The following is a 23,819-nucleotide window of genomic DNA, read 5'->3' on the forward strand; positions in this document are numbered from 1 at the left end:
CTCCATCCTGCTCAACAAGGCGCAACAGCACCTTTATTTCTTGCGGAGTATGAAGAAAGTATACCTCTGTCCCAGATATTGAGGGTTTTTTTACTACTGTACCATTAAGAGCATATTCATCTATGATATCTAAGTATGGTATGGCAATTGTTTCGTAGCAGACCGTATAGCACTTCAGCGGGTAGTGAAAACTGCCCAGCAGATTATTGGCATCCAATTGCCCATCATTGAGAACATCTATCAGGAATGCTGCCTGAGAAGGGTGAAGAGCATCATTAAGGGCGCATTGCACCCTAATTATGGACGTTTTAACTCTTCTTTGATTCGGTAAGCACTATAGGAGCTTTTACCCTCTAACCAGTATGCTCAAGAAAAGTTTTTCTCAAGGCTTTAACCCTGTTGAGATGTCTTTTACACAGCCACTGCATTCCAGGATATTATTCCAAAATTCCCAGAATGCAGTCTGTGTAAAAAGATCAGAATGGAAATGAGCGACTCATTCCCACCCCCTAGACATTATTGCAGTCTAAGTTGAACTTCAGGCAGTCTGTAACAATGGGCTAGTGAATAGGACAAAATCTATGCTATGACAGTGTATGTCATACATGGGGTATACGTCAGAGTCATCGTCGATCCACATCCAGCTACAGGTTGTTCTAGTGAGAACGGCCACTCCAAAAGGTAGGTATGAAAAATCTGTCAGTTATATGTAAAAAACATAAATGTTTTTATTTGCATATAGTTATTTGAATATAGCACTAATTTTTAACTTTGGTTGGAACCTATTTGTATTTCATTGGATTTGTATTTTACTTGGCACAATGACAATAAAGTTGAATCTAATCTAATCTAACTTCCCTTTCATTAACTGAATCCTTCCATAAAATCAAACTTAAATGCTGGATGAACTCAGCCCGTCTCACAGCATCCATAAGATATAACGATCTATTACCAGTGTTTTGGGCCTGAACCCTTCTTTAAGGTGTAAGGAAAAAGGAGGCAGGTATCTTAATTAAAGATGAGATCAAAAGGGTCAAGAATGATAGGGGAAGGAGTCCAGGCTGACAGCCAAAAGGAGTTAATTGGATATTATAAGAAGAAAGGTGAGAGTTGTTTTTTTTTCCCTGTGATAGGAAATATAGGAAAAAGGGGAGAAAGATAACTAGAGGGAAGGAGATGGGGTAAGAAGAGGGGGGGGGGAGTTTCTTAATGGAAACCAGAGAAATCGATGTTAAAGCCATCCAGTCAGACAGTGCCCAGGTGGAAGATTATGTTGTTCCTCCAATTTACAGGTAGTTTCAGTTTGGCAGTGCATGAGTCCATGGATAGACATGACAGCAAGGAAATAGAAGGGGGAATTGAAATAGGTGGCTTTCATGCCTGCCTGGTGGAAGACCTTGACAACTTTCAGATTATGGCAAGTAAGATCTGAGCCATAAAAAACATCAAGCAGTGATCATCTCCAAAAAGACAGAATCAAGCCACCCACCTATAAGAAGAAAGGGCGGCACAGTCAGCGTTGGGGTTATTACAGTGCCAGTGAACTAGGTTTGAATTTGTAAGAAGTTTGTACATTCTTCCTGTGATCTACATGGATTTCTTCTGGGTGCTCCAGTTTCCTCCCATTCTTCAAAAACGTACAGGGGTTGCAAGTTCATTGGTGTATTTGGGAGGCACGGTCTCGTTTATATCTAAGTTCACCCCAAACACCCAATGACATTTTACCATTCCACTATCAAAATCCTGGGGGTCACCACTGAACAGAAACTCAACCACTGGGCACACAAATGGGAAGACTTACAGGAGATTGATGATCCTCAGATTCAGATTTCAGATTTATTGTTAGAGTATATACATAACATCACATAAAACCCTGAGATTCTTTTTCCTGAGGTCGAGCAGAATTATCACTTATTGGTAGTGTAAAAATACTGTACTCAGCATACACATGTTAACAAATAAAGAAATGTAAACAAATTGACTGTGCAATACAGGGGAAAAAATCAAAAGTGCAGAAGTAAGAGTCCTTAAATGAGTTCCTGATTGAGTTTGTTGTTGAGCAGTTTGATGGTGGAGGGGTAGCAGCCATTCCGGAACCTGGTGGTGTGAGTCTTGTAGCATCTATACCTTTTTCTTGATGGCAGCAACAAGAACAGAGCATGTTCTGGGTGATGTGATCTTCAAAGGCAGCATTCCCCATAGATGTTCTCGATGATGGGGAGGGTTTTGTCTGTGATGTCCTGGGCTGTGTCCATTCCCTCTTGCAGAGCTTTCTGCTCAGGGGTATTGGTGTCTCCATACCAGACCATGAAGCACTGGTCAGCACACTTTTCACCACATATCTGTAGAAATTTGCCAGGGTTTACGATGTCATACAAAACCGCTGCAAAATTCTGGGAAAGTGCAGGGAATGACTCACCTCCAGATACCACATAGCCTTTGCACCCATGCCAAAGCTTGTGTTCAGAGTATGATGGGATTCTCACCACTTGTCTGGATGAGTGCAGCTTAAGTGACAAAGCAGGCCAATTGATTACCACCCTCGACATTCATTCCCTCCACCATTAACATTCAGAGTATACCATCCACAAAGCGCACACCCAGCATGCCTCGGTATAACCTCACAAACCCGCCACCTCTACCACCAAGAGGAGGTGCAGCAGGACCACCACCACCCCTCCACCTATGCTCTGTGATGAACAATACTCCTCCAACTCCTATATACTTTGTAAAAGGGCTCAGGCCTGAAATGTTGGTAATATATGTTTATCTCTGGACGCTGTGAAAACTGCTGAGTTCCTCCATCATTTACTATGTGTTTTTAATACTCGACACCCAAGTTCTCAATGTGTCTAAACCTAAATGGTCCAAATGTCACTGCCTGCAGGCTCCCTCCATCACACACATCCTGATGTCAATGTATTTGGCTGTTTTTCAGTGTTTCTTGTTCCAAATCCTGGATCTCCTCAGCAGTACCGTGGAAGATCCTTCACCTACCTTGGCAAGGGCAGTGGGGGTTGGGCAACAAATGATGGGGGCATGCCAGTAAGATCCAGAAAGAATTTGACTTCATGGAGTAGCTTGGTCATGATTGGCTGAGTTAATTCTGGCCAAAAGCATGAAGGGAATGGACCACAATCAAGCTACAGTCCATCCTGTTCGGGGACCCAAACAAGAGCTGGACATTTACCTTTTAAAGAGCGGTCCTGTTTTCCAGATGTTGGTGTTTCCCACACAGCCTTTGGGAGGGTCGGTGATATTTTCTTTTTCAAATAGCTCATGGATGGACTGAGCCACAATACCAACAGCATCATTAATGTGAGCCGTTTCATTTTTACCATCAATCAGTTGCAAACCAATTACACCTGTACAGGAAACAAACCAGCAGAGCTGAGATCGAAGGGTCATTGAGGGCTAGGACACTGCCATGGGAGTGAGTGTCATAATGTGGAAGAATGAGACAGGCCAGTGGGGAACGGGGATATACAAGCAAAGGAGTGATTGGCGTGAAGGATAGCATAAGACAACATGGAATGATGAAACATGAGGCACACCGGATGATCCAAGGTTTAACAAAGTGTCATGAGAGATCACGGGGAACGAGGTGTGGGACTAGGTGGGTGAGGCAATGAGAAATGTGGAGTGTGTGGGGGACACAATGAGGAGTGGCGTCAGTGGGACACAGGGAGGAGTGTGGGATGTGAAGTAGTTGAGGGACTGTGTGAGATGAAGGGAGGAGTGTGGGGTGTGTGGGAGACAGGGGAGTGTGGGTTATGTGGGAGACACAGTAGTGTAGGTTAGTGGAAGATAGGGGAGTGTAGGGTGTGTGAGAAACACTGTCATTGATTAAGAAAAGACTCACAAGGGTACAGAATGAAAATGGCTTCCAGTCATTTTTAGAATGATTTCTTGGGACCATACCTTCTGGAACATGTTGCATGGCCCTCCCAGATATTTCTCTCTCTCCAACCAGCCAGACATATCCGGGCCCAGTCATGTTCAGGACTGTGGCGGTCTTGTACATTGTCACTGCGTCATCTTCACTGGGGGAGAAGAGGAACTCATTAATGGGTGAGATCAATGTGTCCACTGTCTTGGGCTGGGGCAAATCTGGTCTTCACACCATCAAAGCACAGCACGTAACGTGGTGTCACTGCTTGGCTGGACCACTCTAAGTGAATAGACATGCTGAATAGTGACAAAATAATGAGTTTCAGTGTCTTCTCTATCCGGAAAGGCAAAGATGATAACTCACAAGAAGGACATATTCTTGGCTGACAGTTCAGTCACATTACTGTTCCCATTCCTCCCACCACCCCCCCCCCCCACCCTCCACCTCTCCTCATGACCTTCTGCCACTCTGCTAAGTTGTCCCTCATTTGTGGAGGCCCTGTGTCCCGGGCAATGGAAGTGCCAATTTCCCATGAACTCAGCTTTTCCCAAATGTAGTCAGATTTCAATTACAGCAATGTACATGTTAAACTTCAGGGCAATGCAAATGAGACTCAGATGATGCAAATGAGTGACCACTGTCCATTGCCATTCCCTGATCCCTCCCTTCAGCCCACAATGTTGTACTGACCCATACAACCCTAATGCACAATCCATAACCCTCTATTTTTCTTACTTCCATGTACCTATCTCAGTCTTTGAAATAACCCTATTGTACCAATCTTCACCACACTCCCCACCCACCCCCCCCCCCCCCATCCAACTGGCAATGCATCCCAAGCACTCATCACTCATTTTTCACATGTGAAAAATGTACCTCTGACATCTCGCTTAAACTTTCTTCCACTCACCTTAAAATTATGTCCTTTGGTATTGCCCATTGCTGCCCTGGGAAAAAGGTTTTGGTTGTCAACTCTGCCTCTCATAATCTTATATATCTCTATAAAGTGGCCTCTCATTCTTCATTGCTCCAAAGAGAAAAACGCAAGCTCATTCAATTTTTCCTCATTAAAGACACTCTCCAATCCAGGCAGCTTCCTAGTAAATCTCCTCTGCACCCTCTCTTAAGCTTCCACATCCTTCCAATGAGATGACCAGACCTGAACACAATACTCTAGTGTGGTCTAATCAATGTTACATAGAGCTGCAATATTATCTCACAGCTCTTGGACTTAATGCCTTGACTAATGAAGGTCAAATCATTATACGCCTTCCTAACCAACTTATTTATTTGCATGGCAAGTTCTGACAGGTTCTTCTGCTAATGGATTTAGGAATAATCCCTTTGTCAATTGGTTGGTATGGACACTACTCAAGCTTTCAAGCAATGGGAATTTCCCATTCCTACGGTGGGGGTGTGCAACAGGAGCAAGAAAGGGTATGGGGTGGGATGGGGGAGGAAAAGTGTTGCTCTGGCAGGAACCCCCCAACCTGCCAATCTATTGAAAGCTGCTCACTGGTTGGAGGGATTCATGCATTTCTGGCCAATGCCACTGTGATCTCAGCTGCCACCCAGGGATGGTCCTTGTCCAGTGAATTAAAGAATTTCCACTAGTTTCAGGTGAAGATTTGAAGATCTTTTCAGTCTTATTCATGCCTTCAAGAATTTGTGAATTTCACAGCATTGAACCAAAATGTTATTAGCTGTTACAATTCAGAACTATTGGAAGTTGTCATGGTAACTGGAGGAAGAGGGGTAAACAGGCAGAAGAGGTAAACAACTCGAGCTGGCGATGCCCTAACACACCTTGGTAAAACCCTCACTGTCAGAACAGAGCTCACTGTGAATTATCTTCTGGGGTCACACACTATTCTCAGGCATTTAGGTCAGTGGGACCAAACTGGGGCTCCTGCTCTACCTCTTCCTCAAATTCACACACAAATTGGAATGTCTACCCCACATTTACCTGATCAAACCTTATCGTAAACTCTTGACAGTCACCATACAGTCCTTATTTTGTTAGAGAAAAAACCCTGACTACCCAATCTTTCCTAAATAATAAACTTTAACATCAAGCATATAATTTTAGTGAATCTTCCTCTCCCTTCCCTGTGCATTTACTGTATGTCCTTAACATGATGTTACCAGAACACTTGCTTTGTCAAACAAAGCATCACCAAATTTATATCAAAAGCAGGAAATGCTGGTGGTCTGATATATTTAATGATTGACGCACAGCACAGGTTATCCTGAAAGTTGTGGATCTGAGACATTCTCTGGTTCTTTTTCCACCTGTGCTGCCTGGTCTACTGAGTGTGTCCAGCATATGAATCCCTGTTTTCCAATGCTATTCCTATGTCAATGATCTGAGTGTGAATGGGTAGATTTTGAGAGCTCTATTGATCCACTTTAAAGTTACATGATCCTGAGCTCTCCGATGCTACTCTAATTACACCCTTCCTTCTCTCCTTGGAACTCTGCCTCTGCAGGTTTCTGCACTCCAATCCAACCCTCAACATCAGTGGTGACATCCTCAAATGCTGAAAGTGGATTTCTACCTCCTAGTCCGATTTAGTGAGTTATCTACACACTTATTAATTAGTGACATGGGTCAGTCTTGATATTGATCCCTCCATCTTGAGAAATGATAGCTCATGCCTCTGCCACTTCCTGCTTCCCAGCCAGCCCTGCCAGCTTCTGCTGGCTCCACAAGGACTGATATTGCTGGCATATTTCAAGGCTTCATTATGTCTTTTTGCCCTGTCTAATGTATGCTGTCTTGGGATGTCGTGCAGGCGTTGAGAAGCCATGGGATGGGATGCTTTGCATCTATTAGGGGGATTGGAGGTACTGTGGTCGAGTTGTGACATCTGGGCAAGATGGCACATGGAGGTAGCAGATCTCAACATTGCAGGCAGAAGAGCCGTTGTCACTCAGGGTGTTTTGTGCATCCTTCAGACATGCCAATGTTTTCCACAGAGCAATACAAGGAAACCACAGGATGAGGATTTCTAGCACAGAGTGAGTATTCAGGTCTTGAGGAGGGAGGGGAGGTTGTTTTCAACAGGCATTAGTCTCCATGTTCATCACCCCAGAGCTCAGACTCCGGATCAGCATCCCAGTTCCGGATCTCCTCCCTGAACTGTCCTGCCCGCCCACTCCCTCTCCCCTTCTTACTGTAACAGGGGCATCAAAGCATTGCCACTGAAATATCACCTGACACTGGAAGGCATTAGCATCATACCAAATCTGTACAGAGCTATGGCTTCACATGAATGTCACCAGATTCAGTGGCCCAGGTATCTACCTGGGGATCTCCTACTGCTGCTCTTGTCTTCTACAGGTCCCCTTGCACAGGGTGAGAGCCTGCTGAGGCTCACCTTAGGATCTGGCTGCAGCTAAGAAATGGGCACCTGCCCAGGGGTCTGGCCCAAATGGTAGTCTGGCTGAGGGAAACTGCTGGAGATCTGACCCAGGGCAAACCGGGATTCTGGCCCTGGGGATTTGCCCATCGTCCAGTCCAGGGGAAGTGCTGGAGATCCGGCCAAGGGAACCTCCTGACGCCCAGTAGACAATGGAGTGGGAATCCGTAATAGCCTAAACATGATGTCAAACCTGCAGAGGGAGCTCCCCCATACTGACCCACCCAGGCTCAAGGTTAGAGGTGGTTCCGCCCCCAGGGTCAAGGTCAGAGAGGAGCTCTCTCATACTGATTCATCCAGGGTCAAGATCAGAGCAGGAGCTCTTCCCACAGTCTGCCCCAACTCAAAATAATACAAGATCAAAAATAAACAGTTAGTCACTGCTGCATTTCAGAATAGAAGACAAGACAAAGTCACTGGAAAAAGCAGAGACATGCAATTGTTCACGGTTAAGCATTACCTTAACTCAAGGTGAGAGATTCTTAAGGATGGTAAGTGTCATCCACCTTAAGGAAAAGACAGGTGCAGAAGAAGGAAGAGGCTATTTGGACACTTAGAGAATTGGAGCAATAGGACCAATGAGAAGGAAATGAGTGCAGAAGGGACGTGTTCATAGACAGACACATGGGAAAGGGAAGCAAAACTACAGATGCTGGAAATCTGAAATAAAAACAGAAATTGCTGAAAACACTCAGCAGATCAGACAGCATCTTGGGGGAGAAACAGACTGTAGACTACTAGAACTGGAAAAGAGGAAGTGAGAAAGCTGAGGAGAACAGATGGACAAGCGATCAACTGGGTATGGTTAATATCTGGGGATAGGAGGTGACACTGATAGAGACGGCGCAAACAGACCTGGTGATAACAAACTATGGACAATGTAGAAACCGAAGCATGCAAATTGACTCCTCAGAATGCAACGGACCAAGAGATACACACAGAACAGGGTGATTAACGTGTCCGTTTTCAGACCGCTTGGCACTTACTTGGCTGATAGAATGATGACTCTTGCCTCCAATTCTTTGGCTTCCAGCAGCATTGATGTCATGTTTGTGGTGCCTGGTTCAAACTGCAGGACCTTCTCAGCCTGTAGTTGGTGCAGGGATTCAGAATTACTACACAACTTGTCCAAAACCTTCTTTTGCAGGATTTTTCCACCAACGATGCCTTTGATCTCCAGCACAGATCATCTTAAAGGCGATGGAAGAACTTGGCCCCATCTGGAGCCAATGTGAGCTACAGTTTCTGGACTGGGCATGCAAACTAAGAACAAGACCAAAAAAGGGGTGCGTGCAGCTGACAGAGTAGAATAGACGAGAAAAGATGCATCTCAACCTGAGAAAGAATTGGTCGGTCTTTCGAAAAGAAAACAAAATAGCGTCTTAAAAGGGATTGAAGTCTTGGGGAAAAGTCATGGCTTGATTCTAAAATGTACTTTAAGAAACTTGCAAGTTAGTCTTTTATTCAACATGCACGTGTCCTTATGACAAGATTTGGTTAGGTAGGGTGGCTCATGTTCTTTAACCATTCTCATTGACAAACCAAAGAATCTGTTTGAAACTAACAGCGTGCTACCAGAACAGTCTCATTGGTCATATTGTGACTGTGGCTAGGCGACTCCGTTAGTTTTAGATTGGTGGACTCGTGCATTCTCCATGCAAATATACCTTTGGTCCTCGCCTGCTGTCATACGAATGTTGGTCCTTGTTTTCAAAGTTCCTTTTTTTATTCTGATGAGTAATGTGCACAGAGAAAATATGCAGACACAGAAGAATATTATAAACAGTTGAAAATGACGTGTAGTAAGCAATTTAACCCTCTCTCTTCCTCAGGGTCAATACGTAACACTGGAGCTTGCAAATAAAAACTGCTCCTCGTTTGACTGAAAGTTCTGTGGCTCTGTCTTGGTGGCATGGGCACAGCTGCCTCTCTCGGTGAGACTTGGCGCTGTGGGAGCAAGCAGTCTGACCTTGTGGCTGGAGCTGTGGAACCCCTATACTGGCTCTGTGAATGATTTCTCTGACACTAACCCTGAGTCTATTGGTGCTTGACAGCTCTGTAAGCCTGGCACATGGCACTGCCTCGGTGATACCAGCCCTGATGCTGTGAGAAAGGCTTGTTCAGTAGCGCTGGGTTGTGAGGGCCTGGAGTATAAGTGCTTGTGTGATGGTTTGCTGAGCATTTCAACTGTAGCTGTACGCTGGGGGCCCTGAGATGCGGAAGTCAGCACCCAAGGACTTCCAATGTCCCTGCTGTCCTCTTTGATTTTTTGGGACTGACTCCTGAGTGGGGGAAGGGATGAGCTGGTCTGGGGCACAGGTGAGCTCCTTGTCCCTGGGATTGCCTTCGTCCCATCCAGATTCCAGTCACTGCTGTCACCAGCAACGTCTGTTCATTCCTACCTTTGCAGATCAGGAAAGGAATGATCCACAGAGGGGGAACATTTTAGCTTTGAAGAACTTGTGTCAGGAATGTTTGATGCCAAGAAGAATTTCTGTTCAATTGCAAAAAATTGTATTACCCCCAAGTGACTGAATACAGGGGCTAGTTATGGTCTGGGAGACCCCTCATTCATATTAATCCAGAGAATGAGTTGTTCCTGAAAAATCATTGCAGAAGTTATGAATCCAAAATAAATCAAAATTGCTGGAAGCATTCAGCAGGTCAATGCAAAGAGAAGCATTGTTAACATTTCGGATCTGGCGAAAGTTCTCCGACCTGAAACATTGTCTTTCTCTCTCTCCCCACAGATGCTGCCTGTCTGGCTGAGTGTTTTCTGCAATCTCTTCACATTGGAGCAAAGAGACCTATCAGTCTGACTGATATTGGTTTAGTCAGAAGAGTTGCTGACCCAATGATCAATTGAAATGTCTTATTCCAACTGAAATGGTGAGAGGGATCACTTTCTCCAATTAGCTATACTTATTTCTTTTTCAGATGTGAGTGTTGCAGGGAGGACCTGAATTTCCTCTCTCTAACTGCCCTGGAGGAGATGGAGGTGAACTGGCTTCTTGGACTACTTCAGTCGCTCTGGAGGAGGTGCTTCCACATTGCCGGGTGCAGGGACTTGGCAGATTTGGACTTGGTGATTATGAAGGACCAGTGGCATGTTAACAAGTGTGTGAATTGGGAGTGGGGTGGGGGGGTACTGTAAGGAACGGTGCTCCCTGCCCCTGCTCACCTTGTTCTTCTTGGTGGCAGTGGTTGTGGGTTTGTGGAAGGGAGTGGTTGAAGGAGGCTGCTTTGTCCTGAATAGAGGAGATCTTGAGAGATTTGGGCTGCGCTACTCCAGGCAAGTGAAGAGTCTTCCGTGTAGTTGGTGCAATGGCCTTGGGATGCCAGAAGGTGAGTCACTCGCTGCAGGATATCCAGCCTCTGATCTTCTCTTGTAGACCTGGTGGCTGGTCTGGTTGGGTTTATGCTCCAAAGAAGGGGCTCTTGTGAAAGGGTCAGACGTGCCCATCAGACTCATTCGAAAGATGGCTCAAATCCATTGATAGAATTAAAGGAATCTCAAATGCCTACTGATGAAACTGGAGGGGCCTTGCCTCCCGTCACATGGTCAGAGGGAGCCTGTTATTCATAACTGAAATGGAATCACTCACGGTCATGGAGAGCAGACTCTTCTCCCTTGAGGTCTTTGTGAGAGGTCATTCCTAGGTCCAAATGCAGGTTTTTGGCCTGAAATGTCAATCATTCTTCTACCCTCTCAGGCATACCTTTGACTTCCTCCAGCAGTTTGGAGGATTTTCTTGTGTTCCCGTTCCCACAATGTGACTGAGGGTAATTACTCATGCATAATAGAGCTGGGAGAAGATTGTCCTGCCAACTTGGTAAGGGGAATCTCACATTACTGGTTATCTCCTCAAGTTGTTATCTGATGTTGATGGCACACATACATCCAATCTAGTGAGAAGATCCCATTCAAAATGATCAGGTAAGGGGAATAACCCATTCCTTCTGTGTGAAAAGGATTCCTGCTTTCTATTTGATCCACAGTGGTGCTTCATTGATTCTCATTAAGCTCCTGGTGGAACCACTCACACTTTCTGAATGTGCCTTCTCCTTTCTCTGTCCTGTTAGCATTCATGTTTCACTGCTCCGGAGAGATTGGGATTCATTCCCTCGCACCCCTATTGATCGAGCTCTATCCCAGTGGGAAGGAGTCAGCACCGCAGTTTGAAGGAGAGGGACCTCTTGTTCATCTGATTCCGACAAGGTCTGTCTTCCTGAGTGAGTGCTCTCACTCATCGGACAACATTTCTTTTCAGCCAGTGAGTGATGGCTGGTTCCTCCTGGCCAAGTAAAAGGAGATAATCTGAACAGAGAGGTTTATTTCTGTTCCAACAGCTCCAAGGAGCTCATTCCCTCAGGGTTGTCTCCTTTGGAGGGGTCAGGTGAGAACCATCCACAGCATAGATCATTTATATCAGGTCATAAAAATCCCTTCCTCTCCATCATTCGGCGAAATCCATTGTGTGGCAGGGATCTTCCAGACATCCAGACAAGCAGGACTGATGAGTGAGATTACTCAATAACCAACTGGTGGCAGCTAACCCAGTGGGATGGATATCACCCTGTTGTCGACTTGATGGTGCTCATGAGGTCTGAATGAGATGCTTCAGTGTCTGTGAAGACAGTGCATTGTGGCTACAATCTGCGATGGTGATGTAAGGCATGAAGGAATATGTGATGGTATAGATCCTGATCCCAAATGGCACTGGATCACTGAGTCCTCACCTCACTGGATTACTGACCCCTCACCCAACAGAATCACTGGTTCTTCATTCCAATGGATCACTAACTTCTCACTCCACAATCACTGGCCTCTGGCTCCACTGTGTTCCCAACTTCTCACTGTATTGAATCATTGACACTCACTCCACTGGATCACCAGTCCTTCATTCCACTGGATCACTGGCTCTCCATTCCACTAGATTATTGACCTTCCACTGGATCCCTAACCCCCCACTCCACTGTATTTCTAGTCACACACCATTGCTTCACTGTCCCATGCCACTGGATCCCCAACCCCTACTCCACTAGGATTACTAGTCACTCACACCACAGGATCACTGATTCATTCCACTGGCTCAGTCTGTGGACCCTCTCACTGTCACTTATCTCACAGGAAAAATTAAATTCCTGTGACCTTGTGTGATGATGAGTTTCCAAACTTGTCAGTGTGGACCTATCATCTCCAATATCTCGTCTGAGGCAGATCATACAGGTTAGCTCAAAGATCACAAAGTGACGTAGCCTCTAGGAAGGGAGGTTTGTCTGCTTGCAGTAAATACAGAGGGGTCTTTGTGATGCTGGACACAGGAAACCTCATCACCTGCCTTGCATTCAATCAGTGTTCCTGAAAGCACAGGGTGGCTGAGCTGACATTATCTTCATTACACAACAATGACAAGAAGAACACAAGGATCAATATCAGACATGACCTCCACGCAACCTGCTAAATGGAGGGAGACTGCAAATCATCCTCCCCAAATCTGGTGCCCCACAGAAACATGTCTCCTTTTTTTTGCTTCTCTAACAAGACTTGATTCCACCAAGGATCACCGAGGAATCCACCCTCAATGATTAAGCAAAGCCAACCCAGTGTACCAAAGCTTATTGCTCTCTTCTTCACCGCATTGTTACACTTCTTCTCCAACAACCTTCCTGCTGAAGTGAAACTCATCTCCGAGGCTAATGGGAAGCTGTTCAGTTGACATCGCTCCCACCCCAGAAGCAAACTCAGTCCTTCAGCCACAGTTTGAGCGTTGCATTGTCCAAGTGATTGTCCCCTCTATCACTAAAGCAGATGAGAGAATGGGCCATACACATAATATCTGCAGAACAAGGGTCCTCTATCAGCCTATCCCCTGTACCACACTGCCCAGTATCTGCAAGATTCTACAAGCAGTGTGCTACTTCCCATGTCTTGGCACCTGCTGAAGATAACTTTCACCATCACCTCCTGGCCAATAGCAAACATTTTGGTTATCTAATCAAAATAGTGTTTGAAGAAGACATCAAATCTTGAACAAAGCTTATGGTGAGATGGACTGCCCATTCTGGGTGTCTCAAGGTACTGGCAAGACACCACCAATGCTTCTCTGCAAAATCTCACTGATTTCTGGCAGCTTAAGGAAACCAACTGGCTCAGTCTAGCAGGTAGTGAAGGAGAAATGTGAACATGGTGCCTTAAGATGTTTAATGAAGAGCCACAGAAAATATATTAGCACATGGAATCACAGTGATGGGTGGCATACTGTGTGTAGAGATTGGTTTATGTGGAACACAAAGGATGGCAATAAATGGATCACTTTCAAATTATCAGGCTGTATTAATGGAGTACTCAGGAACCAGTACCACAAATGCAACCAGGTACAACATCAAAGACAGCAGGAGCAGATTACAAGTGAGTATTTTTTAAATGGTGACAGTCTGGGAAATAGAAATGGGAGTAGGAAAGATTTCTGCACAGGTCTCTGAAACCCAACATGGAGAGATAACAGGAAGTAAGGAAAGGAAATAAGACCTTGATATTTACTGCAAGAGGAGTTAATTGCTACCATGTCATACTTTATTGTAGACGCCTTGGTGAGACCTCATCTAGAATATTTTGCAGTGTTTTACATTCTATCTAAAAAGGACCTGCTGAGAGAGAGAATGAGTGGAGTAAAGATTCTCCAGACTGACTCTTGGGTTGGTATGTCTAGTATTTCAAAAGAAATGAAGTAGATCTGGTTCCTCTCCCCTGGAGTTTAAAGGGAAAATTAAGGTGAACTTTACACAGTGAGTGGAGAGAGTGTGGAACAAGATGCCAGCTGAAGTGGTGAATGCAGACTTGATTTTGACATTTAACTTGGATAGGTGCATGGATGGGAGGGTATGGAGGGTTTTGGTCTGCATGCATGTCAATGGGACTAGGCAAAATAATATTTCAGCACAAATTAGATAGGCCAAAGGGCCTGTTGGAATTTAGGAAGAATGAGGGGGATCTCATTGAAACATTTCAAATGTTGAAAGGAATGGATAGAATAGATGTAGAAAATTGTTTCCCATGATGGGAGAGTCTAACACAAGAGGGCACAATGTCAGGATTGAACGGTGTCTGCTTAAAACAGAGATGCTAAGGAATTTCTTCAGCTAGAGGGTGGTAAATCTGTGGAATAGTGCACGCCAGGTCACTGGTGTATTTAAGACAGAGATTGATAGGTTCTTAATTATTCAGGCATCAAAGGTTATGGGGAGAAGGCCAGGCTGGGAAAATGGAGCAGCTCATGATTAAATGGCAGGGGCAGACTAAATGGGCTGAATAGCCTATTTATGCTCCAATGTCTTATGGCCTTATGTTTCTGTGCTGTAGTATTCTCTGGTTGAATGAGAGGTGCTCTCACTGAAAATTCATACATGTTAGATGGGGGAGTTATGAGGAGGATTTTTCCCTTTGCTGAGGAACCAGAACCTGTAGTCACAGTGTTGTGAAGAGAAACACCTTCCTTACAGAGGTGATGGTTTTTGTAAATGTCTATCCCGGCAGGGATAGATATTTCAAATCAGAGAGCGAGAGATTTCTGGCTATTAGAAAAATCAAGATGTGGCTCTAGGGCAGGGAAAGTATACAGGGCTGGCAGCTCAAAGTTCGCAAAGTGATGCAGCTTCAGGGAAGGGATGTTTGTCTGCCTGCAGTAAATACAGAAGGGTCTCTGTAACGTTGAACATAGGAAACCTCATCCCCCACTTCGTGCTCGATCTGTGTTCCTTGAAGCACAGGATGGCTGAGCTGTCATTATCTTCACCATACAACAACGTTGGTAGGAATGCAGGGATCAATCTGACCTCCACTCAACCTGCCAATGGTATCCTCTCCATATCTGGGAAATGGTGCAAAGAGAGATCAGTCAGATCTTGGTAAATGACGGAGAGTGATCAAGGGGTGGATTTGTCTCTTCCTGCTCTATTTCTTCCGATCTTGGGTTCTTATGACCAGGTTGAAGGGGCCAATTGTGAGGTATCCAAGTCTAAGAATGCTACAGGGTGGAAGAGTAGATGACAAGACAAAGGTATCTGCATAGGAACAGGGCAGGTTCATCCATTGAGTGAAAGGATGCCCTCTGGGGAATTGAGAGTTATCTGATTTGACGTGCAGAGTATTATTTAAAGTACATAAGTTATTAAATGTTGGCATTTAGATAAATTGATACATTGCCCCTCTCCCAAAATATATAGAAAATGTGTAAATAATGAGGGAGATGAATGGAATGTTGGCCATGTTGTGAAGCAGACAGACAGTAGTGATGGTGGGACCACATCTGGAGTACGGTGCATAGGTCGGTTCTCCTTATCTAACAAGGGATAGAATTCAATTGAAAAAAGAGTAGTGAAGGTGGACCAGATTAATCTCTGGAATGTGGGGATGTGGGATGGACAGACTGGGTCAGTGCTCACATGGGAAATGTGACTCCTTTGAAATATTTAAATGCAAAGGAGTGTGATAAGATAGGGAGAGAGATGATTCTGCACTGTATGTTTGAACAAAGGCTAAAGTTTTAGGCTCTGACATTGGAGAGAAGAAGAACTTAATTCTCTCAGAAGGCTGAGGTTGTTATGTTCGAAGAGCAGGATTTTAACAGCAGAAATTTATGGGATCTGACTGAACAGGTGCAGCTTTTGCCTTACCTTACTATATCCAAGTTCACCTCAAGTCCCTCCCCTGTCACTTAGCCCCTCCTGCGCTCCAACACTGGACGCTTCCAAATCTACAGGACCCATCTACTACTACAGGTTCCTCAATCTAATTCAGGATTCTCGATCCAACACAGGCCTCATACTCCAACACAGGCCTTTCCCTCCAACACAGGCTCCTCACTTCAACACAGGACTCTCCCGCCAACACAGGCCCTTCCCTCCAACACAGGCTCCTCACTTCAACCATGGGTCCCTCGCTCCAACACAAGACTCTAACGCCCAACTCAGTCCCCAAGCTCCAACAACAGACCCCTTGCTCTAACTGAGCCTCTCTCTCCATTGCAGGTCCCTTGCTTCACCACATGCCCATCACTCCAACACAGGTCCCTTGCTCCAACACTGAAGCCTCTCGCTTCACCTTGTTCCAATACTGAGCCTGTTACACCACTACAGGTCCCTCATTCCAATACTGAATCTTTCACTCCACTACAGGCCCCTCACTCAAACACTGAGCCTCTTGCTATATCTAGATCATTTAATCCCAATTGTTAACTCTGCTGTCATTAGCCCTCACTCACTAAACAGTCCAATATCATCTCCATTATTCGGTTAACCATCTACCCTGAATGAGTTGGACCATTTGCTCACAGCCACACCAAATTCTAATCTTTCATTTTTTTAAAAATTCAAGTCTTAGAGTCATAGAGTGGGGAAACAGGCCCTTCAACTCAACTTGCCCTATGATGACCAAAGTATCCCTCCTACACATTCCCCACCTGCCTGAGTTTAGCCCATATCCTGCGAAACCCACCCTATCCATGTATCTGACTAACTTTATCTTAAACATTGCAGTAGTACCTGCTCAACCATCTCCTGCGCATCCCATTCTAAAAATCCATCACTGTGTTAAAGCTTAGCTCTCTGGTTCCTATTAAATCTTTCCCCCCCCCCCACCCCCACCCCCACCCTTCCCCCAACCCTCACCTAACCTATGTCCTCTGGTTATTGATTCATTATAAATCTAATTAGCTAAAAAAAAACAACTCTATATCCATCTGAAAACTGGCCAAACATTAACTGGTTTATTAATTCCTGGACTAAGCCAACAGCTTACTTTGTTTGACAACCAAGCTCTAACCCATCTGGACAATTCACTCCAACCAAACTATTCCACAGAAGAACCGTTGAAAACTTTCCATATTGTAACACTCCTGTTCCTTGAGAGAATCTGTAAAATGGAACAACACAGGAACAAGTCCTTTGGCCCATCATGTCTGCATCACTGATATTGCAAATTGAACTAATCCCATCTATATGCCTTGATTCCCTACCTGTTCATCTACCTATGCTCCTTAATCATTGCCATCATATCTGCCTCCACTGAGTTCCAGATGCTCACTTTTCCATGAGTTAAAAAAAAAGCTTACTTCATAAATCTCCTTTAATTGTTCCTCCTCTCACCTTAAATCTCTGCCCTCTAATATTTGCCATTTCTACCCTGGGAAAATGAGGCTGGCTATCGACTCTAACTTGGCCTCACATAATTTTTATGCACCTCTACAAAGTCACCCCTTAGCTTCAACACTTCACAGAAACTGATTCAAGTTTATCCAACTTTTATATATCAAAGACATTCCAATCCAAGCAAGAATTTGGTAAACCTCCTCTGCACCCTCTCCAAACTACAAATGAGCCATCATGAGCCCCTTCCTGAGTTCTAAGCTCACTAATGTGATGCTCTGATGAGGCAAAGGGATAGTAAGTGGTTGATTGGCAGTAACACAATCCCAGTCATAGATCCTGCCCTGTCTGTTGTAGTCACACACAATTGGTGGGGGGGGGGGGGGTGCAGTGCAGGAGGAAGACAAAGAGCAAAAGTAAGGAGAGGTAGGGAGTGCGGGAGAGAGAAAAGAGGAGGAAGGGATGGAGGAGTCAGAAGGAGAGAGCAAAGGAGGGAGGATGAAAAGAGGGGAAGGAAAGAGGGGGTGCACCAAGGGGAGAAGGAAGGAAATCAGAGATAGAGGGAAAGAAGAAGGATGGGAGGGAAGACGTCTGAGGAGGTTTAGAGAAGGAGAGACATCAGCATGGTTGGGAAGAGGGAGGGAAAGGTGGAGATATGTGGCAGAGAATATTCTTATCATTTTCAGTATTGATAAGTGTGCTGTGGCTGATTCTGCCAATCACAGGGGTTAAACTTGACCAGTGATCTGTGGGAGGCAACTCACAGTCATAGAAAGGTGTATAAATTCTCTTTTCACCCTTCCTCCTGTCCCCTGAGTCAAAGGTCTAAAGGGAACAATAAACTTAACCTTAACCATAGTATTGTTAATGGGACCGTGGCTGGCCAGTCCCATGGCAGGCAAGCTAGACGTCAGCGTTTCTGGAGGTTGCTGCAGTAGTCCGGTTAGGTTTGGTGTAATTTTCTAAAATTGTACAGAATCTGTGAAGTCCCAGCAGAATGGGAGGTGACAAATGTAACCCTGTTATTTCAGAAAGGAGCGAGAGAAGGAATGGGAACTGGAGACAAGAGGGAATGTGAAAAGCCAAGGAATTGATTACATATGATATGCTCACTTGGAAAAATCAAAATAGTCAATATGCAATAATTAGTAGGCAAACTCTTTCTGACAAATCTATTCAGATGTTTCATTGTGTAATCAGAATATGCTGGGTGAGGGCAGATACCAGGACATAAAGCAGAACTGAACTTTCAAGAAGTCACAGAAAAGATAGTTACCGAAACATTATTCCACGATCTCTTAAGTGTGGGCTAATGTATGAACATGAACAAGGTATTGGTTACAGTACAGAGAACAGAGAATCGGATTAAATGGCTGTCTCCAGGTGACTGGATGGATGCCAGGGCACAAAGCTGTTCACGTCAATGACTCAATTGAAAGCCTCTAAGTTCAGGCTCGTCAATGATATGAAGAGACACTGGCAAATGACTGGCTGAGATGAAGAAATTGTGGCTCATTATAAGGTTTGTCAGGAAAAATAGGAACCAGGTTTGTGTTTTAAATACCAAGAGATTATTATGGAAGAAGTGGTGGTCTCTTTTATGTGAAACATACTCAGTCAGAAACAACAGGAAAGCAAATGGCTTGTTGTATTTATTGGGAGAGAGCTGCCATGAAATATGCGACCTGGAATTAATTGTCTCTGAGTGTGTTCAGACCACGGCACTTATTGTCTTTGGAGCTGAGAGCTCCTGACAGAGAAGTGGAGCCTGGAATGGAGGTTAGTCCATGAGCAGAGACTGTGAGGTAGAACTTGCTCCCTCCAAAAGTTCAAGAGAAATAAGATTCTGAGAAGGATTGACAGGAAAACTTGAAACTATTGCTACTCCTGGCAAGAGGGTGTAGATTCTAGGATACCCCTAGGAAAATGGTTGGATCAGGAAGATTGATAGGATGGAAAATAGGCAGCGAGGTGGGTTGTGGATATTTGGAATGCTGCAAGTTTGAATGGCAAAGATGTTCAGACACTGGGCTGGACTTCTGGGATATGATGGAGGAAGGATGTGGAGCTGGGTTCATGAGTCAGTCATGGTCTTATTGAAAGGAAGAGCAAGCTTGGAGGTTTGCAGGACTTTCTGCTGCTCCCAGCTCACCTTGTGAAAGGCTTGACAGGCCATTGGGGAGATGGAACAAGTTCATAGTCATGTGTACCAACGTGCAGAGATAAAGTTTGTTTGGTGAGCAGTCCAACTAGTCCACCCATATATAGTATAGCAGTAAAAGCATAAGATGCAGAGTTACAGAGAGAGATTAGTTAGAACAACGCTAAAGGAAACAATATTTTATCAATGTGAGGTTCGTTCAGGGGCCCGAGATTCAATGTCCATCCCAAGAGAAGGGCCGAGAATGGGAATGAATGGGCCTTGTGTGAAGATGGAGTGGCTGGCATAATATTGGCATTGCCCTAGCTGGGATTGGTAGGGTGCGCACTCCACTCAAGCAGCTCAGTGCTGGCCATGAAGACTGCCCTCACTGATTGACAGGAGAGCTAGTCGGACTGCAGGAAGATCTGCGGGTTGTTTTTTTTTGCACAGCTCCAGTGTACGGGCTCACACCTGCTGGTGAACACGTTGACTATGGTGAAGCAAGTGGAATGATCAATACTTGTCTGGTACCACTGAAGACAGCGTAGATGCTTTAAGCAACATGTTAGCCATGTTCATAATGGAGAGAGAATGTGTTCACGTACAGATATCTACACACACAGAACACTCGGGGAGGGTGACACGGAGGAGACACACGAACCTTTGACTCCTTTTCTTCCAGGAGAGTCTCCAGCTTCTTCTGTGCAGCTCGTCCCTCATGGTCGTTGCTGACCACCAGGATGATGTGTCCCCAACGGAAACGGCTCATCAGCTCAAACCACACCTGTGCCTGGTGGGAATAGGGGGGCACCGTGCGCAGGAACGAGAGGTGGATACTCTGAGGGAGAGACAAAGGAGCAGTCAGGAAATGATGCCAATCCCAAACTGGGTTCAAGGACCTGGGTTACCAGTAACTCTGGATCATTCTCAAGTTCAAATTTATTGTCAGAGTACATGCATGACACCACACACAACCCTGAGATTCTTTTTGTCTGTGGGCCAGGAAGAATTTCTACTTATCAGTAGGGTAAACTGTACTCAAGAAAAAGATATACAAAAGAGAGAAATGTAAACAAATAACGTAATATAAACAAACTGTACAAATACAGAAAAAAATTAATAATAAATAATGTGCAAAATTAGAGTCCTTAATTGAGTTTCTGATTGAGTCTGTTTCATAGTCTGATGGTGGAAGGGTAGTAACAGTTCCTGAGTCTGGTGGCACCTTTACCTCTTTCCTGATGGCAGCAGCAAGAGCAGAGCATGTCCTGGGTGGTGTGGATCCTTGATGGTTGGTCTGACAGCAATGTTTCACGTAGATTTTCTCATTGGTGGGGTGGGTTTTACCTGCAACGTCCTGCTCTGCGTCTACTACCTTTTGCAGGGCTTTCTCCTCAGGGGTGTTGATGTCCCCATAACAGACCACGATGCAGCCAGTTGGCACACCTTCCACTATACATCAGTAGAGGTTTGCCAGGGTTTCAGATGTCATATCAAATCTCCACAAACTACTGAGCTGCTGGATCTGTGGCTGGGCTCTTGATGACACTGGATCACAGATATTGGCTCCCAGTAACTCTGTGTCAGAGGGCTGGGCTCCTAATAACTCACAGGGGATTTAGATTGAGCAAACATGCTGTGATGGAACACAGTAGTGTAGGTGTGACCTCACTCGACTGTACAGACTGGCTCACCTCCAACCCTTTAACTCCTCCCTGTTAGATACCCAATAAAGACTGATAACCCTAGTCTCCTCCCTCCATACCAGCTTTGGATCCGGGCCTGCCGCATGTAGAGAGGTGCCTGATATTTCAGGACATTAAAGCCTTTTATCCAATGGTTCTCAACCTTTTTCTTTCGACACACAGACCGCTTTAAGTAATCCCTATGCCATCGGTGCTCCGTGATAAGTAAGGGATTGCTTAATGTGGAATGTGAGTGAGAAGGGAAGATTGAGAATCACTGCTCTAGACCCAATTTTTATTAAAATACTTTGCTTGAGAAAAATTGTCATTGGCCCATTTCCTTTGGAGTTATGAAACCATGCATATAACAAGTCAATTAGGTACGATTAAAACAGTGGTTTGCAAACATTTTCTTTCCATTCACATTCCACCTTAAGCAATCACTTACTAATCACAGAACACCAATGACATAGGGATTACTTAAAGTGGTATGTGAGTAGAAATAAAAAGGTTGAGGACCATTGCTTTAATCACTCGCTTCAAGTCTACTTTTGGTTATTGATCGTGCTACAATTTAATATCCTGATTACTTGCCATGGACTAGGCAATCCAAGTGGAGAAGATGGAGACTGACCCCCAGGGATCCAGAGGTCTCCGTCAAGTTTGATTGGTGACTGCACTGCTTAAAGGCCTACATGAGGCACCACAAGATCTCCACAAATGAAGACAAGTACAGTCTGCTCTTTTCATCGGTGGGCCACTGATCTTACCAAATAATAAGGAACTGCGAAAAGTACGATGACACAATGGCCCTGCTGCGGCAGCAATACGGTGCTCCCATGCACTCTATGTACACTTGTTACCTGCTGGTCACCCAACACCAGGCTTCCGGTGAGTCTGTTCACGACTTTGTGAGGGCCATGAGGGAGCTGGGATGAGCCTGTGGGTGTGTAGATGTGACTGCAGTGGTCTATCAAAAGGAGCTCATCCACGATGGGTTACTGGCCAGCTTCTGCTCAAACTATATCCACAAGCGACACCCAGATAAGGGCAATTGGACCCTACAAGAAATCATGCAGCTGGCTCGATTGCTTGAGACAGCTCAGAATAATGTGGAGGCATACTCTGCGAGTCATGTGGCCTCCAGGTAGGGAGCATGGACGCCGACATCTTGGGACCCAGGAACCTTGACTGCCACTGCCACCACTGAGCACATGAGGTGCAACTACTGCAGCCAGACCAAGCACCCGAGAAAGTATTGTCCGTAGTGTGACCTGCTTGAACTGCAGGAGGAAAGGGCATTATGCCAAGCTATGCCATTCTAAACCTCCCTCCAGTACATTGTGTATGGATCGTGACCTGAATCACCTTCTTGCATCAACCCCCTTCTGGCGTCAGTTCTGGCAGCTGAGAACTGAACGGCAGGAACAGAAGAAAGACAACATAGGATCACATCACATCCGGTGTCTCTTCCGGACTCCATCACATGTAACCCAAAGGGGCGGCCATCTTCTGGATCTCCAGGGTGGCCATCTTGGTGGCAGCCATCACAACACTACAGCAGTAGCAATTCCAACAAGGAACTAACTGGTTCATTGTGCTGAACCAGAACAGGCAACACCATCTGGCATGATCCATGATGGACATTGAGAAAAACAGTCGCACAACGGGCTGCCTATTTGACATGGGGAGCACTGAAAGTTTTATACACCCAGGCATGGTCCAACGCTATTCCCTTGCAGTGTCAGCTGCAAAGTGTAAGGAAGCTCTATTGTGCAAATCCCACGTCATGGAAATCCATGGGTGCTGCACAGTGACCTTAAACTAACTGCTCTTGTTTCCCTATCTCTGCATGCAGTCATATTGGGACTGGATTTCCAGTGCCAGCTTAAGAGCATGCTGATGCATTTTGACAGGCCCCATCCTCCCATCATGGTCAAAAACAATCAATTCCTGGATCGTCCGCCCATCTCTCCGAACACAGCAAATCAGACACTGGAATGTCCATCCAGTGTACCTGACATGCTGTTTGGCTACCCTCCAGGTCCCTCCACGCCCCCTCACCCCTGTTCTGAAACATCACCCCTGATGGCAAACGGGTCATCACGAAAAGTAGCGATACAGCCTTGGGGACAGAGAGTTTATAAAAGCGGAAATAGGGAATCTGTAAGTGGAGGCCATTATAGAGCCCAGTTACAGCCCCTGGAGGGCACTAGTGGAGGTGGTGAAGAGTGGGCAGAAGCACCAAATGGTCATCTATTACAGCCAGACCATTAACAGGTTCACCTTATTAGATGCCTGCCCCCTCCCCACATAGTCGATATGGTGAATGAAATAGCCCAGTACCGGGTCTTTTCCACCATCGATCTCAAGTCGGCGTATCACCAGATCCCGATCCGCCCGGAGGACCATCCACACATGGCTTTTGAGGCCAATGGCTGCCTCTACCATCTCCAGCAGGTCCCAATCAGCCTTATGAATGGGTGTCTGTGTTCCAAAGGAACACGATTTGCAGCCATAACCAGGAGGTA

At 45.3% G+C, this 23,819-nt stretch overlaps 1 protein-coding gene across 1 annotated transcript in view; it reads right to left on the minus strand.

Moving 5' to 3' along the window:
- LOC138741150 (glutamate receptor ionotropic, NMDA 1) overlaps positions 1-23,819 on the minus strand; it is a 143,131-nt gene that overhangs the window by 76,983 nt on the left and 42,329 nt on the right. The window contains exons 3-7 of the mRNA XM_069894817.1: positions 20,265-20,441; positions 8,982-9,044; positions 8,301-8,401; positions 3,922-4,043; positions 3,191-3,365 (exon numbers count right to left, since the gene is read on the minus strand). Of these exons, the coding sequence (XP_069750918.1) occupies positions 3,191-3,365; positions 3,922-4,043; positions 8,301-8,401; positions 8,982-9,044; positions 20,265-20,441 (638 nt within the window). The remainder of the gene's footprint in view (positions 1-3,190; positions 3,366-3,921; positions 4,044-8,300; positions 8,402-8,981; positions 9,045-20,264; positions 20,442-23,819) is intronic.

The sequence above is a fragment of the Narcine bancroftii genome, chromosome 1 (assembly GCF_036971445.1).
Source record: "Narcine bancroftii isolate sNarBan1 chromosome 1, sNarBan1.hap1, whole genome shotgun sequence".
Classification (NCBI taxonomy): Eukaryota; Metazoa; Chordata; class Chondrichthyes; order Torpediniformes; family Narcinidae; genus Narcine; species Narcine bancroftii.